Here is a 19,611-nt window from a genome sequence, read left to right as displayed (position 1 = left end):
TAATTTAAAAGAGAAAAAAGAATCTTTGTGAGAATAGAAAATAACTTTCTTAATATGATAAAGGGAATCTACATAGAAGCCAACTTTATTTCTATATACCAGGAAGAAACTGTGAGAAAATAAACATTTAAAAGTAATACCATCTTAAACAGCATAATATGTAAAATAAGTAGAAATAAATCTAACATAAGATGTGTAAGATATCTTTACATAAAATGACAAAAACTTAACAAAAATTGAAGAATGTTTAAATCAAGTGGAGGGGTATACTATGTTCATGGACTGTGAGACTTACTAGAAATTGACATGTCGAGTATAAAATTTATAGAGAAATGCAAAAGGCTATGAGAACCTATCACTAAAATGCAATCTTCACAAGATCAAGGATTTTTGTTTGCTCATTGATGTCTATCAAGGCCAATGTGGGCCTGATATATAGCAGGCGCTCAGGAATATTTGTTGAATTGAATTGAAATGTTGAATGTATGTATCACTTAGGAGTTTAGGAAGAGTTCACCCTGAACTGTCATTTAGTTACCATGGCACGTTCTGATTTAACATCTAATTTACCCTCCTTTGTTTACCAAGTCAAGCAAAACTTCAAAATCTCATGAGCTGAATGAAGCATTTGGAATCATTCAGTCTAAGTTTCCAATTCTTGCCCATTCTTTCTGCATGGGCATTCATTCAAACAAAATCTTCAAGCTGAAGGGTAGAAAAACAAGATAAATTGCTGCTCTTGTTCTATAGGGGGTGCCAGGTCTGACGTCCCACCTGTCAGATCCTTTCTGCTTCTGCTTCTTATAAGAACCAGCACACGTACCGGAGCCTGACATTTGGGCCCTTTCTTCTCCACCAGCCTTGCTGCCTACCTGAGCTGGGAAGAGCCCCCCACATTAAGTCTGGTGTGGCCAACACAGTGCAAATCCTCCTTTACTTCTTTTTTTTTTAATTTTTAATTTTTATTTTGAGAGAGACAGAGTGCAGGCAGGGGAGGGGCAGAGAGAGAAGGAGACACAGAATCCAAAGCAGGCTCCAGGCTCCAACCTGTCAGTACAGAGCCTGATGTGGGGCTCAAACTCACGAACTGTGAGATCATGACCTGAGTTGAAGTTGGGTGCTTAACCAACTGAGCCACCCAGGCACCCCAACCGTCCTTTACTTCTTAATTAAAATTAGAAAATCTCCTGTCAGAGGGCTTTCCACTCTTACTTCTCACCTCTTCTCAATAAACCTGAGTGTAAATCTCACATACAAAGACAGAAATGGATCTTTAAATGGTGTTCTCCTTTATTATAATAACAGAAGGTCCTAGAAGCCAGCAAGATTTCCATGTCATGTCTATATGCTGAGAGCTGAGGAGGTATTAGGTTGTCTGCTTAACAAAAGAGAGCGGGGGTGGTCAGGGGTGACCGGGTGGCTCAGTCTGTTAAGCATCCAACTCTTGATCTCAGCTCAGGTCATGATCTCACGGTTCATGTGTTCGAGCCCCATGTCAGGCTCTGCACTGACAGTGTGGAGTCTGCTTGGAATTCTCTCCCTCTCTCTCTGCCCCTACCCCATGTGTGCTCTCTCTCTGTCAAAATAGATAAACTAAAAAAAAAATTTTTTTTTAAAAGGGGTCATATTTCGCAAAATTCTGATAACACCAATGGTGCTGTATTCTTCATTAGTTCTAACTTCTCCATTTGATTCAAGAAGTCATTCTTTGCACTTGAACATTTTATGACAATATTTTTTTCAACTGGAACTGTTCTCTAGTTCTGTATAGAAATCCCAAAGGTTACCTACATGTAAAGTATGTTCAAAGGGCCTTTTAAATTTCTGAATTTTCCTTTGTATAAAAATATCACCTTTCCATCCTTATTTCTAATTTAAACAGATATGCATCCGATGCCTGTAAAACACCTGTGCTCTGTTATTTGTTTGACAATAAGCAATTTCCATCGCTTCTACCTCAAAATAGCCCCTTTCAGAACAGGAATGAGATCTTTTCTGGCTGGACCAAAGCGGGAAAGGAATTGTAAATACATGGCATCAGAATATTTGATAACTTCTCTGAATGTGACAGACACAGTAAACAGTCATCAAACTTTTCTCCCTGTAACCATGCTGACTCACCGCTACCCTCTTTTACTGTCTCTGTGTTTCTCTCTTTTACTTCCTCTTTCCAGCTCTTCACTCAATTCCATGAATTCAATGCTTAGCAGCTGCCGGAAAAGTAAGCCTTCGTAGGACACTGTGTCTCCTATGGAGGAGGAAAAAGGAAAATATTCTCCTTTTTCTCTTCCTGGGAGACTGTATTCCATTACCCGGGTTAATGCCTGTGATAATTCTTCTTGTCCACCCATTTTAAAAGGTGGCATAGGGGCACCTGGGTGGCTCAGTGGGTAAAGTGTCCGACTTCGGCTCAGGTTATGATCTCATGGTTCGTGAGTTTGAGCCTCGCGTCAGGCTCCATGTATGTGGATCGCTCAGAGCCTGGAGGCTGCTTCAGATTCTGTGTCACCCTGTCTCTTTGCCCTTCCCCGCTTGTGCTCTGTCCCTGACTCTCTCTCTCTTAAAAATAAATAAGCATTTAAAAAAAGCAAAAATAAATAAAAAGGTGGCATAGAAGAAAGCTTGATTTTAAGCTTTGGTTCTTGATTTTTAAAGTGCCTCGTCATTTATTGGCTTGGAGTAAACCATTTATGGAATAAAAAAATAATTTGACAAAACCCACTAAAATTAAAGCCCAAACTACCTAAAAAAAAAAAAAAAAAAAAAAAATCAGTCCAAAAGAAGTGAGAATGTATGATCACATTACTTCATTACAGGAGTGAAAGATGAGACTCTGCCCCAGGCAGACACAGCCAGGCTTTGAAGCCAGCAGCCCCAGGTCAGAGCCCCCCCTGCAGCCCCTTTGTGGTCCTCAGCCCAGTCCCCATCGTTTGCCCCTGGTGGTCACTGCCTGGACAAAGAGCCACTTCGACGATGCAGAAGATGCTTTATGGAAAAACACCTGGAATGATGCGGTGGGCGCTTTGCTGACACTTGGATTAGATACGTCAGCAAAGCACAGGATTAAAAACACGCCTCCATTCCCCCTCCCCCTTGCGTGCCCCCCCTCCCAGCACAACCAGCCCAGCGAAGTTAAAAACAAAGGGAATCTCAAGAAAGCAATGAGGAAACACGGAGCACAGTCATCCCAGAGAAGCGGCTTTTTAAAAAAACGGTGTTGTGATCATGGTGCATAGTTTGTCACGGAGGTTTTGGGTACAAGTGTTGACTTGCTTTGCCGCTAAAACCTACTACGATAACTGATTTATAAGGAATATTTTGAGGAGATGTCTATTTTAATGAAAATACTCATGTCCTTGACACTGTGCTTCAAGTGTTTTTCAGAAAACAGAGGCAAGTATTCAAAAAAACTCTCATTGAGAACAAGATGCGGCCAAAATTAAATGTGGTTCTGTCCCTCATAACAACACAAATTTTAGAAGGATGCATCATACCAGCTGTCTGGGAACAAATGTATTTTGTTGGCATGGGAACAAAAGAATTAGTCTGAATTTTGTAAATAAACTGTGGTTATTAAAATTACTCGAAACAAGCCAGAATAATAACCATTAAACATGAAAAGTCAATAAAAGTCTTTGAATTGTATTTCTGTTGCAATTATTATTCCTGTTTTCGTAATGTGCTTTGGGATAAAACATAGTTTTGAGCTGTTAGTACTTTTTAAATAGATTTCACTGCAGATGAGTTAGCCAACAGCAGCTAAGACTGGAAAGTTAAAAAAATCCATTATGGAAAACAGAAATGCAAGGCTTGGAAATCTGCAAAAGGCCAATTCTTCCTTTTAACAATTGTCATGATTATTGCTTAATTGATTTTCTGTCTACATAGCGTCTTCTTCTGTAAGGCTGCCTGTTACTCTATAGATCTGTTAGCTCCTCTTGATGATGACTGAGGTGGTTTAAAGGTAAGCAGTGCTACCCAATGAAGCCTTTAAATATATTGATTCTGCTTCTCCCAATATCCATGTTACTCCCAGGTAGATCACTGGGCTTTGTGGGAGGCCAATAGATTCTTTGGGAATGCAAATGGTAATAGTTGTAATGGTGGAAACATTACCGAAGGAGGTTAGGCACTTTCAGAGATGCCTCACATCACCTCAAAACCACTGATCCTAAAGGATCCGATTTTATTCTTAAACCCAGGAACCTTGGAGTGAACCTGCAGAGTGCTACGTTTGTCTGTAGAGAAAATAAGGGACTTTGTTGGCATCCTTCGTGCTTTGGCTTTCTGACGGCATCTTGAGAGAGACAGTCTTGCAAGGAAAATGGAGCCTGGTTCAGAGAAGAGCGGAAAGGTGGGCTGCAAGGTGTCTGCGACAACATGGATGAACCCGGAGGGCATTAGGCTAAGAGAACTCAGACGGCCTCACCCCTCTGTGGCTTTAAAACAAAGAATGGAAAAAAGGCGGACTCACGGAAACAGAGTGGGATGGGGGCTGCGAGGGGCTGGAGAGTGGGGGAGACGTGGAGAAGCTGGGTAAAGGGTGGAGACGTGCAGTTATAAGATAGTTCTGGAACCTTCTGCACAGCGGGGTGACTACCATTAATAAGACTGGCAAGTTTAAAAAATCTATTATGGAAAACAGAAATGAAAGGCTTTCATCAGAAGAATAATGAAATTTGCCAGGAGAGTAGATCTTAGGCACACGTACCACACACACACACACACACACACACACACACACACACACACACAGATGGGTAACTATGCGAGGTCCTGGAAGTGTTAATTGATTTACTTGTGGCAATCGTTTCACCACGTGTATCAAACTGTCATGTTGTGCATTTTAAATATACACAATCTCATTTGTCAATTATACGTCAATACGGCTGGAAAAAATTACCGAGGAAAAAAAAAAAAAAAAGAGGAAAGGTGGGCTGTAAGGGTGGGGTGCTGGCATTTTGCCTTCTCTTGGTTTTCCCTAACGTACGACCCCTTCTGAGGGCCACAGATAAGCCAGGAGAACGCTCAATGATCCCACTTACCCCAGATGACAATTATAAAAGAATATTTATTCAAACAGAAGCCTAGACAAGAACATGTTTAGGAAGCATCTACTTAGCATATGTTTGGGGGTGCAATGCAAAAGATTTGGAATCACTACCCAAGTTCGGTGGCTTTTGGAACTCTTCATTCTGAGACTCCCTGAGGCAGGTGATGCTGCCAATCCTCTCTCCCTCTTTTCTGTCTTCCTTCCATGAATTCACCGAATACTATGTGGGCCCAGCACTGGGCTGGATGCTGACATACAAGGGTGAATGTGACATATAGTCCCAGCTCGGGGGCCTACCATCTACTAAGGGGGTTTGATGGGAAAACCTTTAATAGAGTTTCACAGAAAGTGTCAAAAGAGCACAGAAGAAAGAAGGACATGGAATGTGGGCAAAGGCGTTTTGAGGATGAGACTCAGGGCACCAAAGGGTTTACAATTCAGTTTAAGGACAAGCACTAGTGGGTGTCCAGAGATGTTAGATAGGGCCATTACCCTCAAGGAGCTTAACGTCTAGCGGGAAACTCTCTTTGGTTTTCATGACACTAAATTCTTCCACCTGTGCTCTTACCTCCCTGACCATTCATTCCTTCAAAATCCTCTTTGTATCTTCCATACTTTTTCTTGTCCATGCATCTGCCCATGGGCGTCCTATCCGTCTCTCTGCCCTTCCCTCTCAGTATCACCCGCATCCTGTGGGCTTTGCTACACCCCCCCCCCCCAAGAGGATTCAGACATGTAGGCATTCCTTTCTCAAGTTCTAGATGCAGATTTTCAGCCTGGGCTCTCTCTCGTGTTGTAGTTCAGATTTTCAAGAACACGTCCCCAAGTGAACATCCCACTGCTAGCCTCTCAGACTCAACATCTAGTGGACAATACATGAGCTGATCAATGAAAAACCTTGGTATTATTTTTTCTTTTGCTCTCTCAGTCTTTGCGTTCTGTGTATTTCAAGCAAGTCTTCACATCTACTCTTTCTTTCTACTCCCTTTGATAATATCCAGTTCAAGCTCTCCTGATTTCTCGTCTCGTGATGCGAATTTTAGTGCAATACCCTCTGAATTAATCTTTTGTTCCAATCTCATCTGCTGCCGCCAGATTAATCTTTCTACAGTATCAATGCAATCATATAAGACTACCCAGTGAAAGGACAAAAATCCTCAATGGCTGACAACTGCTCTCTGACTGATTGAACTCCTTAGCCCGGCATCCAAGATTGGCCACCAACGTTCCTAACACATAGCATAGTGCTTGGTAAAGAACAGATAATAACAGAGGTTTGTTCTTTTTTCCAATGGATGAAATGAATGAAGCTAACTTTGTGGTTTTATCTTCCCCTTCACCGAAGCTACCCTCTGACCAAGATATTATTCACTCTCTCCTGAACCTTCTGAGCCTCTTTTGCCTCATGTCTTCCCTCATTCTGTTCCCAAAGTCTTTCCTTCCTGTTCATGCCTTAAGCTCATGTGTCCCCTTGTACTCTATGGCTAACTAAAGTGACACACCTTTCATCTGCATTATGTTTTAGAGTTTTGAAGTACTTCTCACCCATTATCTTGTGTTGATGTCACCCCTGTGGGAAGGTATTATTACCGACCTTTTGAGAAGCCGATATCCAGAAAGTTTAAGTGATTGGCTCAAGAGCACATGACCAGGAGTGACAAGAACCAGTAGAGTTCTTGGCTCTGATCCACTGGATCCACAAGTAGGATTCCACTGGATCGTACTTGTCTTTGAAGCCTCTCCTTTTCCCCCCTCCCTGTCTTGGTAGAGATCTCTGGGACAACCTCTGCTCCCTCCCCAAACACACACGATTATCTAAGACTGTCTTGTCTAGGTTTTCTCTTAAATTAATTGATGTGCCTCAACCTTAAAGTGGGCTGCTACAAAGCTGTGGTTGAAATGTTAAGTGTGACCGGGTTATAGAAGTAATATGGATTATATACAATACAGTATATATTATACATGATGTAATTCATATGTATAATATAAATATATTTGATTATTTCATTTGTTTTTGTACTTTTAAATAATTTTTCCATTTTTTAATTTGCATATAGCTGACACACAATGTCAGGGAATAGTTCCAGGTGTACAACATAGCGATTCGACAAATGTATACATTATGCTATGTTCTTCACAAGTGTAGGTACCACCTGTTACCATACGGCTTTATCATAGTATCATTTACTATATTCTTTATGCTGTGCCTTTATTCACATGACATTCATTCCATAGCTGGAAGCCTGCACCTCCCGCTCCCCTTTACCCATTTTGCCCATCCCTCCATCCCCCCTTCCTTCTGCCAAAACATTGGTTTGTTCTCTGTATTTATAGGTCTGATCCTGCTTTTTGTTTATTCATTTAGTTAGTTAGTTTGTTTGTTTGTTTTAGAATCCACAGGAGTGAAATCATATGGTAATTGACTTTCTCAGTCTGACTCATCTCACTTGGCACTTCTAGGTCCATCCATATTGTTGCAAATGCATGATCTCATTCCTTTTTAGGGCTGTGTAATATTCCACCATGTGTATACATGTATAGAGAGAGAATTTATTATTTCCTCTCCCTGACGCACACCCTCACTCTCTCTCTCCTCTCTCTCTCTCATACATATGTATGCCACATTTTCCTTATCCATTCTTCCATTGATGGACACTGAGGTTGCTTCCATATCTTGGGTATTGTAAATAATACTGCAATAAAAACAGAAGCATATATCTTTTTGAATCAGTGTTTTTGTTTTCTTTGGATAAATACCCAGTAGTGGAATTATTGCATCATATGGTGTTTCATTTTTTAATTTTTTGAGGAACCTCCACACTGTCTTCCACAGTGGTTGTACCAACTTAGATTCCCACCAGCATGAGAATTCCTTTTTTTCCACAACCTTGCCAACACTTGTTATTTCTTGTCTTTTTGATTTCAGCCATTCTTGGAGGTATAAGGTGATATCTCGTTGTGGTTTTGATTTGCATTTCCTCGGTGATGAGTGATGTTGAACATCCTCTCATGTGTCTGAGGGCCCTCTGTGTGTCTTCTTTGGAAAAATGTCTATTCAGGTCCTCTGCCCATTTTTTAATCAGATTGCTTGGGGGTTTTTGGTGTTGAGTTGTGTAGTTCTTTATATACTTTGGATGTTAGCCATTAGAGGACAGACCATTTGCATACCTTTTCCCATTCAGTAGGTTGAGACGGAGAGACACAGAGTGCAAGCGGAGGAGGGGCAGAAAGAGAGGGAGACGCAGAATCTGAAAAAGGCTCCAGGTTCTCAGCTGTCAGCACAGAGCCTGATGGGGCTTCAAGCATGATCATGACCTGAGTCGAAGTTGGATGCTTAACTGACTGAGCCACCCGGGTGCCCCCGCCTTCCCTACGTGTTTTAAGACCACTTATGGGTTACTTGTGACACACCAGACAAGACTAAGAGCTAAACCAGTTGGCTGCCCCCAAACGCTAGCCATAAAACCAGGGGGGGGCTCTCTAGGGGCAGTCCCAGGCAACAAGACGAGATAGGGGCCCAGGGGCTCCATGAGAAGGGGGCAGAGACACTGCTTTTTCCCTGACCTCTCAGCAAGGACCTGGTTCCCTTGAAGGCCACAGGATCCCGAAACCACTGCCCGCCTGTAAGCTGTGAGCCCGGCCGGGGAGGTGGACCCTAACTTTTTACCAGCTAAAGATCTCCCCCCTTCCTTGTGGACAGCAGTACCAATGCGTGTTCTTTCTACATCTTGTGATTCTGAGCCTCTGTGCCATTTAGAAGAAAAAGAACCTCCTTTAAATTCCATGTCTGGAGTCCATTTTCCACATATGTCCTCTGCTCTACACGACTATAAACTCCTTGAAGACAAGAACCATAACTTACTCATCTTTGTTTCTCCTTAGTACCTATCACTATCCGGCACAATACATTCTGTCAAAAGAAAGAAATGTGCCAAAAAAAAAAAAAAAAAAAAAAAAAGTATGACCCTGCAAGCGACATGCACATCATCCTATTTTATTTATTAGATCTCGAAGGTATTGTTTTTTCCCTCACTAATTTATTTAAGATAAGCTTCTGAGAAACTCAGTGACCAATGTAATCTAAGCTACTCAGACTTTCAAAACGTAAGCTACTAGGTTCAAAGGAGGCGTCGTGTCCCATGTATGTTATTATCTGACATTGTTTAGTGCCTTTGTGATCAATGTATACTTTGTACGGTGTCAAAAATGCTAAGTAAAATGTTAGACTATTTCTTTTCTTCCCTCTCTTTTCTGTAACTTCTCAGACTGAACAATCTTGGCTCAGGCTAGCAAATTAGTCTCACTGCAAATAGTGAAATATCATTTGCTTCCAAAAATGAGATTTGGTTTTACACATACCTGAACCTAAGTGATACGTGGCACTTACTCATTTTATATCGTGCTCAATATAATGGATAATAATATCCCAGGCGTGAGCAGCCCATCTAACACACAGGTGAGAGCAGTCCTACCCTGGGGCCGTCACTAACATGTCAGGGAAGTCACTCTTCTTGACGACTCAGTTTCCTTAAGCCATGAGGAAGTTCGCTCAGAGCTCTGATCCCCCCTTCCTTGTTGCCATTATGGGACTCTTGCTCGGATCTAATCTAGAATGAGAAATTATTAACTCCTGGCATGGATAAAAATGATGATGCTTTTTAAATTGCCTTGTTATTTATGGATTATAGGAAGAATGCTTCTACACGGCTGACTTAGAAAATTACTATTTTCTAATTTTATGTGAGTTACACTGAATGTGCACCAGGAGCAAATGAACCCCCCAGAACTACGGATGAGCAAGCCTCGTTTGGTCACTCCACCGACCGACCTGCCCAGGGTGAGGAGAGAGGCGATAGCACCCAGGCAAGTTGCGGAGGGGGGCAGTGCGGGGCAGCAAAATCGTACCACCCAGCAAGACCTGATGCGAAGCAGCTTTTTGTCTTTAATTAAAAACATAACTTTTAAAATGCCTCATTCAGTTTTTGTTTTTCTAGACTCAAAACACAGGAATTTTTCGTAAATGAAAAGCAGAAACAGTTTAAACTTTTTTTAAGCAAAGCAAGTTAAAAAAGGAAGCCCAGGAAATTGTCCTTTGTAATTCTGCCAGTTTCAATTTTGATTCTTTGAGCAACTAGTATCGGGATAATAATATTTGGTTGAAAAGAAAGAGAAGAAAAGTTCCAAGAAGCTGTTTTGATTATTTGATAGGCTGATGTCAGGCTGGCTACTGTTACTACAGTTGTTCTGACAGATGCATAAAGGAAAATCATACACAACAATTTTGACATCCGAAATGTCCTCAGTCAGCTCATACAGGAGCAAACCCTACAAGACGTCCACGGCAATACTTCTAATTATTTTCGACAACTCCCATTAGTGCTACAGACCGAAAGGGGACAAAGGTCAAGTCTGGATAAAACAAAAGTTACATTAAGTGAAATCTAGATGAACAGAACTTAATTCGTCATTATTTGCTCTCCGGTTTCGTTGAAACAGTTGGCATTTAATTCCAGCTACACCCTAGGATCTTGTGGAAAGAACTCAACTTTTTTATGGCTGCAGAGATTATGAAATATTCAGTTTTCCCCATGGGTATTTCCTGACATTTCTTTGGTAAACTGTAGCCCTCACAGAAGATATCAGGAGTTAGTGCAAGAAATAGTCTAAAAAGCTATTGTCACTGCAAAGATGAAAGCAACTTTGATGATCAAAAAGGAGTCAATAAAAAAAGACTGAAAATGGTTCCTGAATCCTTCCCTATTGTTCATCGGGGATTTCTTAATTTCCCCACTCTCGATATATTATGGAATTTTCCGTGTGAAGTTTTGCCATGAGTTACAGTGATGTCAACAAAGTTTTACCTTAAGTCATATTTTATCGCAAGTCGGAGAAGCCCAGGAGGGAGCACCATTTCCGCCTTTTAAGCAGCCGGGCTTCTAGTGACGAGTGTCCTGGACGGAGGGTGAGCTCAGCTGCTCTTCAGTGACAAGCAGACCCACACCGGCCCCACCCGGAACACTCCACTGCACAAGCGCCATCTGAGGAGGCCTTTTCGTCTGTGCCAAGTCTGTTCTCTGCCCACGGAGGGTCAAGGGCACTGGCTACTGTGCCAGGTGTCTGGAGCCGTATGTGACTGCTGTGCAGCCTTTTTATTAACTAAAAAGGAGCAAGGTTCGGAATTCTGATAAATCTGGGTTTGAACCCACCTTGACTGTTCACTAGCCGTATGAGCTTGGACGAGTTGCTCACCCTCTCGGGGTTTTAGTGTGCCGTCTGTGAAACGGGGATGAAAATACTGGTCTGATACGGCTATTATGCCAAATGAACTAATATGTGTAATGTTTCTGGGACAGTGTCTGTCATCTTACAGGCCTCTGATAACGTGTAGTTACTATTAAATTTTTCACCCTAGAATTGCCCTGTGTTATAGTCCTGTTATTGACAGAATAGACTTTCTGCAAATCATATATATCCACGTGTATCCATATATATTTACGCACATTGTATAATACATGATATACGCATATATACGCGGTATGTATGTTACACAGGACATATACTAGAGAGTAGGAGGGAGTTACAGGAGGTCAAGTCAGTTCACCAAATTATTAATATTCAGCATCTATTAGATGCTTCCATTTGCCATTTTGGGCAAGCCACTATCTTCGATCCTGTTTGTAAACATCTGCAAAGATGAAAAAAGTTCAATTCTCTAAACCTAATGTTTCTACGAGACAACCAAAGTGACAAGATGTGTCAATACCTACAGCAGTTTCTGTGCATAATGGCTGGTGGCACTTACAAGAATGTTAGCAATCCTATACCTGATGGCTGAGGACAACGCATTTATCAAAGGTTTCATTAAGACTTGTGATCTCTATCGATACATTATTGACTTTTTAAAAGTGTTTATTTATTTTTGTGCGGGGGTGGGGGGGTGGTAGTGGCAGAGATAGAGAATCCCAAGCAGGCTTCGCACTGTCAGCACAGAGCCCAACGTGGGGCTCCTTCTCACGACCTGTGAGATCACGACCTGAGCCAAAATCAAGAGTCGGACGCTTAGCCGACTGAGCCACCCAGGCACCGCGATATGTTGTTGACTTTTTAGTTTAAACCGTCAAAATTGCCACAAAGACAAATTCACTACAACCAGAAGAATTGGATGAAAATAATCCTGTCATTTGAAAACAGAATAGGTCACTAGCTATTGTCATAGCCAGAATATTGTGGTTATATTAGATTTATTTCATTAACATAATGGAAAGAGGGAGAAAAGTCAAGTTCAGAAGAAAACCTGATTTGTGAGAGTACGACAATGCCCACTTACATCAGTATGATGACATGGCAGACACGGTCAGCTGCACACTCCCCCCTTTCCGGTGCAGGTTATCCTTCCTCTCCTAGTCCCTGGCCAGCAGATGGATCCTGATGGGTCTAGGCCAGTTTGGGTTCCCTTAGTTCTCTTGCCAGGGATTGGACATGCCAGACCGAGCACGTGACCGGTTCTGGCCAATGAGACGTGAAGGGAGGTATGTGTGTCGGGGGCTGCTTCTGGGAAAGGTCGTCTTCCTCTTCAGAAGGCCTCCCTGGAAACAGACAGTCCCTTTCTGCCTCTGGACGTCACTAGGTCTACGTGGGATGACGGCAGCTGCTGTAGCCATCTTGGATTGCTTTGGGGATGAAGCCACCATAGGAGGTAGAGCCATGAGAATGGCAGAGAAGCAGAGCCCGGCCCTACCCGCAGACTTCTGGTCTTGTGAGGTAAACAGTCCCTAAGCTGTTTATGCCAACCAGGGGTGGAGCACTCGGTTACCTGCAGCCAAAGCATCCCAGCGGACACAGGAAGTAGATGAGCTCCCAGACCCGGAGAAAGTTAGGGAGCCAACCAGCCAAGCAGAAGTAGGAGAGTACCTGTTCCTGTGACTCCAGTTCCTTGTGTTGTAGTTTCTTCTCTGCACATCGCACTTGGTTAGAGCGGTTTTCTAGTTCGTCTTGCAAAGCCTGAAACAACGTAAGACAAACACATAAACATTAAAAATGAGCATCCTTGGAAAGGAGTTTTACCACCCGAATTGGCGTCAAAAAGGTCTCGGCTCTAGTCCATTACTGTTGTTCCACAGAGTTCGGGCAAACAAAACCAGACTTTTAATGTCACGCCCAGGTAGTTTTTGCTTTAGGAATCACTGGTATAACAAACTCCAAACATAAAAACAGACACATTAGGGACGCCTGGGTGGCTCAGTCGGTTGAGCGTGCGACTTCAGCTCAGGTCATGATCTCACGGTCCGTGAGTTCGAGCCCCGCGTCAGTCTCTGTGCTGACAGCTCGGAGCCTAGAGCCTGCTTCAGGTTCTGTGTCTCCCTCTCTCTCTGCCCCTCCCCCGCTCATGCTCTGTCTCTCTCTCTCTCTGTCAAAAATAAATAAACATTAAAAAAAGAAAACAAAACAGACACATTAGCAGGTGCCAATTCATTTAATAAAAATGGCTCTTACATTCCTGGCATAGAACCAAAGCGTGCAATAAAGCTTAAAGCTATTGCTAATTAAAGTGGCTCTATCAGTACACCTTCAAGGAACGCTGAGCTCTGAAAAGTATGGTGACAGCTAGGAACAGTAATGTTGGACCAACATGATGGTCTTCCAAATGATACTAATAGTAACCTCAAAGGAATTTCTTTTTTTTTTTTAACAGTTAATTTTTTACTTATTTTTGAGATAGAGAGACACAGTGTGATAGGAGAGGGGCAGAGAGAGAGGGAGACAGAATCCGAAGCAGGCTCCAGGCTCTGGGCTGTCAGCACAGAGCCCGATGTGGGGCTGGAACTCACGAACTGTGAGATCATGACCCGAGCCGAAGTCGGACACTTAGCCGACGGAGCCACCACGTGCCCCAAGGAATTTCTTTTTTTAAGTCATTAAGGATGGTGTGGAATTCGCGGAACCTGTCAGAAGTGTTCAGAGAAGAACCCTTTCAGTTGCCAAATGGCTGATGGAAACAGAATTCAGGTTAACAAGGGGAATTTAGAAACCATAAGATGAGTAATCGTCATTGCATCAATGACTATTTTAAGTAAAGACGTGAATTAGAAAAGAAACAGAACACATTCAAACAATATGCCATAATTATGGATATAATATATAAAAGTTACGGTGAGCAAAACACATGGCCTAGTAATTGCAAAGATGCCAAAAAAGGTCTTAAAATAAAATTCATTCAGCGAAGACAACTGACCTTCTGTTATATGTCAAGAACTGTGATAGGTATTCTCAATAGAACAGTAAAAGAAAACAGACCAAAAAAAAAAAAAAATCCCTCTCATGAAGCTTATATTATGTTGGGGGGTAAGACAATAAGGATACAATACGTATAATATATCAGTGATAAGTGCAGAAGAGAAATAAAGCAGGGGTAGGAGGATATTCTGGAGTGGGGCTGGGAAAGATGTTGCGATTTTTAAAGATATTTATTTATTTTGAGAGAGAGCAAGTGGGAGAGAGCAGAGGAGGGTCAGAGAGAGGGAGAGAGAGAATCCCAAGCAGGTTCCACACCATCAGCACACAGCCCAACATGGGGCTCAATCCTACCAACCGCGAGATCATGACCTGAGCCGACATCAAGAGTCGAATGCTTAACTGAGAAGATGACTGACCCTGAAGATGTTGCAATTGGCCCAAGAAAACGTGAGCAAAGACCTGAAGGAGGAGAGCAAGTCATATGACTATCTGCAGGAAAAAACTGCCAAGCCGGGGATACTGTATGTGCAAAGACCCTGGTGTGGCATGTCTGAGGGAACTCCAAGAGCCAGTGTGGAGAGTGAGCACAGGGGGAGCCACAACATCAGGGATGTCACAGGTGCCCAGTTGCATCAGGTCACACAGAGCCTCGGGGGCAGCGAAGAACTGCAGATTTTCTTCAGAGGTAGAAGGAAAGCTACCGCAGGGCTGCGGGCAAGTGCTGCTTTGGCTGCTGCGAAGAATAGTTGGAAGAAGGATGAGGGCAGGAGCAGGGAGGCCGGGGAGAGGCCACTGAAACATACTGGGGAAGGGTGATGCGGAACTGGACCAGGGTGGTGGCTGGTAGCAGCTGGGGGTGAGGGACGCGTCGGATCCCTGATATATTTGAAGACAGAGTGACAGCCCCAAGGGGTGGATGCATAGCATGAAAATAAAAAGCCCCCCAGGATTCTGGGTGGAGCAGATAGAAGAATGCAGTTGGGGAAGCTAAGGGAGGGATGGGGGAACCTAGGATACGGTCAGTCAGGAACGCCCACTACACATCCAAGCAAAGACGCTGGGTTGCGGCTTGATGTAAGAGTCTGAAGTCCAGGGAGAATGTCTAAGTCGGTGTCCATTAAGAATTCTTCCAATGCGGGGTGCCTGGCTGGCTCAGTCGGTTAAGCGTCAGACTTCAGCTCAGGTCATGATCTCGCGGTCTGTGAGTTCGAGCCCCGCGTCGGGCTCTGCACCGACAGCTCGGAGCCTGGAGCCTGCTTCAGATTCTGTGTCGCCGTCTCTTTCTGCCTCTCCCCTGCTCATGCTCTGTCTCTCTCTCAAAAATAAATAAACATTAACAAAAATAAAAATAAAGAATTCCTTCAGTGCCATGCCAGTCTTTTCTATATACCGATATACGCAGTGGTTCTTCACCTTTTCTGGGGTTCTAGACGCAGCCAACCAGCATCTGAAGCATGTTATGTGCTCACTCCGCAACATGGAAAAAGTACACTTATGATTTTGCCGCTGATTTCAGGAAGTCCACATACTGCCTGAAGCCCATCCATGGATGAACCCCAGGCTAAGAACCTCTAGCTTAAAAAGTGAAATGGGGGGCACCTGGGTGGCTCAGTCGGCTAAAGCATCAGACTTCAACTCAGGTCATGATCTCACGGTTTGTGAGTTCGAGCCCCGCATTGGGCTCTGTGCTGACAGCTCAGAGCCTAGACCTTGCTTCAGATTCTGGGTCTTCCTCTCTCTCTGCCCATCCCCTGCTCACACTCTGTCTTTAATAATGATTAAAATTAAAAAAAAAAAAAAAAAGTGAAATGGTTGGAGGGTGAGGCGAAAAGCTTTGGGGGCTCTTTGATGTTATACTTGACTATTAAATTCACAATTCAGCCACATCTGCCAATGAGCTTGAAACGATTCTTGTTTATAATTCTGTGACTGGTCTCTGAATACAATTGTTCCTAAGTTGGTTGATCAAGTGGCATTTCTTTTTCCTTTGGTAGTTACCAATAAATAGGATCTCGTCAGCTTCGCTTCTGGCATAACTGGAGAGAGTAATGATTACTGTATTAGGAAGAATGCTGGCACGTTTTTCTGTCCCCAGTGTCTCCTGCTCTCCCATTCACCCTCACCCTGCTGTCAGAGTGATCTTCTCAAGCCGAAATCTGATTATGTCAGTCCCCCCCGCTGAAATGCTTCCGCAATACTCCAGCATCCCCGAGAAGCAGCTCACGCTCCTGAGCATGGCACTCGGGCATCTGGGTCTTCTGGCTCTGGCCAGGCTGAGCCCCGTGACGCCTCAGTGTCAATGACAACAGGGACTATCACGGACTCCGTGGGTTTTATTTTTGGCCCTCACTGCAATCCCGGACAGCAGGTATTCCTTCACGTTCCTCAGAGAACGCAGAATTGGGGCTCCGTGAGGTTAAACAGCCCGCTCGGGTCTCTGTGGCCAGTACGAAGGAAACCGGACTGGCATGTTAAAACACGGACTCATTTCCAGTCCTATACATTTGGCTACGGGCGCTGCCTCTTTGTCCCTCTGTACCTGCTTTCCTTTTCCTTGGCCTGGATGCTGTCCCACCTGCTCTGCTTGATGGTATCCATCCTGAGAGCAAAGTACGGAGGCCTCTGGGCTTTTATCCATCCAGCGTTTAAGGGAATCAGGGTCTGGGTCTGTGCGAGACAGAGCGACGGACGCTCAGGGCTCTCTCCTCTTCGGGTCCGGAGGCCTAATGGCAAGCCAGCTCGACGCCTGGCACACGCCTGACGCCGGATTCGTGTTTGAGGAAGGAGCTAATAAATATTTGAACTACACTCCCCGAGGAGATGTACTTCAATCATCAGGGCTTCCAAATGTCCTTAATACAGCACATTAAACTAAAGGTTATTATGTTTCTGGAAATACAGGATATACAACTATACCTTCCAAATACCTATATCTAGACACGCGTCATATATGTACATATATGATATTACCGTTCTTTGTGATAATACATTGTCTGGTGTCTGCCACATTCAAGAATACAACACGCCCTTGATTTTTGTCTTTACTTTTTATTTCACAGAACAAAAAAATAAATAAATAAAGGAGATGTACACCTCTCTTGTCTTACACAAAAAATTGCTCCCCGCCTCCTGCGTCGGCTCCCTCCTCCTCCACCAGCGGACCCTGGGCATGGCCACGTGCAGTGTCTCCCCCCCACCCCACCCCCCACACCCCAATCTCCTCTCCGCCCTCTCAATGCCGCATCACACCTGCCAGCTGCCCCCACCATGCTCCTCCGTCCGTGTCCGTCACAGCCCCTGGTTCCCTCCCAAACGCCAAAGCCAGAAGCCAATTTTCTCCCTCGCTCCATGGCCACATTTGGTGCTGCTCGTGTCCCAATGTCTTTGCCCTTGAACTGTGAGGAACTCATTCTGCAGGGAGAGGGGGCAGGGGGCCGGTAAGAACTCAGGGGTCAGGAGGCAGCCGAGAAGCCAGTATCCCAGGTGTGTGGCTGAAAGCATTTCTAACCGGACAGGTAACAGAATTAGCTCCGATGCTTTCTCCACACTTCACGCGGCAGGAAGTCCAAGTCAGCCATATTTTATCAATGTTATCAAAATAGAAGCGAAATTACATTTGCTTTTCAAAACGGGACCCCTTTTCAAACGTGCTCAGAGTTTAAAGATGTAAGACGTGATCTTTTGAAGGTTAATCGGAGAAAGCGGTTATGTCCAGAAATTACTTTTATTATCTGCTAAAAAATCAGTTTCAGAAATTGAAAAGTAACCGAATAATATACCACTTTCCAAAAAAGTTAAATGTACTAGATGAAAGGAAAACAGCCGTTTACGTTGGCAGCCGTTCCTGGTCTCATATTCTAAAAAATTATTAGGCCATTAGAGTTCCAACCTCAGAACCTGACACAAGGACTGTGCAAGAGTGGCCACAATTACTCACTAAGAACGAGCAAGAACATTCTTGCAAGTTGTGGCTTCTTTACTCAAAAGCCTTCAGATCTGACATACACACACAAAAAAGTCACAACTTGGAGTTTATTTCTGAAAAAAAGCCCATGATAATGAAAGAACAGAATGTCCAACATGGGGTCACAAATTTGAAGCAAAAAACTCCAACTCGAACAGTTACACAGTTTATTCTGCAAAATTATTCCTCATCTCTCAGCTCTGCTGTGTTCACTTACATCACTACTGAAAAGGCAGTTCTTTTCTCCCAACTAAACCTGCCTTGAAATGCCATGTAAGGCAGCTTGCCGTAGGAAGTTACACTTGCCGACTTTCGGGGTGCTTTGTGGCCGCTGGGAACAAAGAATGACACTTTGCAGAAGAAAAAGGTAAATGGCATAATAAGCTTTGCAAGAACAACGAGAGTATGCCGCACTCTTTAAAAGGGAGCATGTTATAAAGTAATCTGAGTTGTTTGTTTAAAATATGAAAATAATTAGAGCAAAGTAAAGTCTGAAAGATTACACACGTCAGTGGACTTCGCAGGGTGAGGAGACGCGCTGGGAGCTAATGGGCCTGCTGAATGGCACCTGTGTTAGTCCTAGAGCTTTTCTGTTGGTTTGGGGGAAGAGTAAAGAGTATGGAGTCAATGCTATTTTCATAAAAATTATAAACATGATTCAAAGCAAACCACTCAACTTGTAAAACCGTGCATTAAGGAATTATGTGTAGTCTTATTAATCTCTTGCAGTTCTAAAGCAATTAAACAAACATGAAATGATGAAACAGAAGGGTTCATTTCAATTATAAAGTGGTTAAAAAGTTATTTAATGAAGGAAAAATTCATTGGCAGGGAGAAACACTGCGCTATAGTGATAAAAAGATATTGGGGTGCCTGGTGGGCTCGGCCAGTAGAGCATGTGACTCTTGATCTTGGGGTCATGACTTTGAGCCCACACTGGTGTAGAGACTGGATAGATAGATGATAGATAGATAGATAGATAGATAGGCAGATACATAGATAGATAATCAGAATGTTCCCAGCATACAAGGCATATGGCAGAGTCTTATGAATGACCAGAAGTCTTTCCAGATATCTGACCTGGCCTTTGGCTCACCTCTCAGCCAGCTCCATAGGTGGGGGCGGTGGTAGGTGTCCATTCTGGCCTACAAGAGCTATGACTTTATGATCCTTTTTCAGTAGGCCATCCGGGCAAGCATATTTGTCCTCAGCTCATCACCCAGAATATTTGTGCTCTCTCTCTAGAGAATACAATCTCAAACTCTCTACTTCTCCATCTTTACCAAAACCTCAGTTGTGAGAAATTTGGAAAACTACTTTCCATTCAAAACAGAATCAACAGGAAAAGGCTGCCCTTCTC

General features: G+C 43.4%; 1 protein-coding gene across 18 annotated transcripts in view; it reads right to left on the bottom strand.

Annotated features, from left to right (window-relative positions):
- The window catches only part of CEP112 (centrosomal protein 112), a 481,908-nt gene that overhangs the window by 82,598 nt on the left and 379,699 nt on the right, over positions 1-19,611 (bottom strand). For 17 of the 18 annotated variants that reach the window (XR_015244252.1, XM_086687813.1, XM_086687819.1 and 14 more), the window contains one exon: positions 12,965-13,054. Coding sequence is in view for 16 of the 18 variants with exons in the window: in XM_086687813.1 (XP_086543939.1) it covers positions 12,965-13,054 (90 nt within the window). In the remaining 2 variants the exon portion in view is untranslated. Of the gene's footprint in view, positions 1-12,380; positions 12,640-12,964; positions 13,055-19,611 lie in introns of all 18 variants that reach the window. The other variant, XR_015244253.1, reaches the window with a different exon arrangement.

This window comes from Puma concolor, chromosome E1, assembly GCF_028749965.1.
Source record: "Puma concolor isolate L17-30 chromosome E1, mPumCon1.1.hap2, whole genome shotgun sequence".
NCBI lineage: Eukaryota > Metazoa > Chordata > Mammalia > Carnivora > Felidae > Puma > Puma concolor.
Note: the sequence above shows the minus strand (reverse complement) of the source record. Positions and strands in the feature narration are given on the sequence as shown.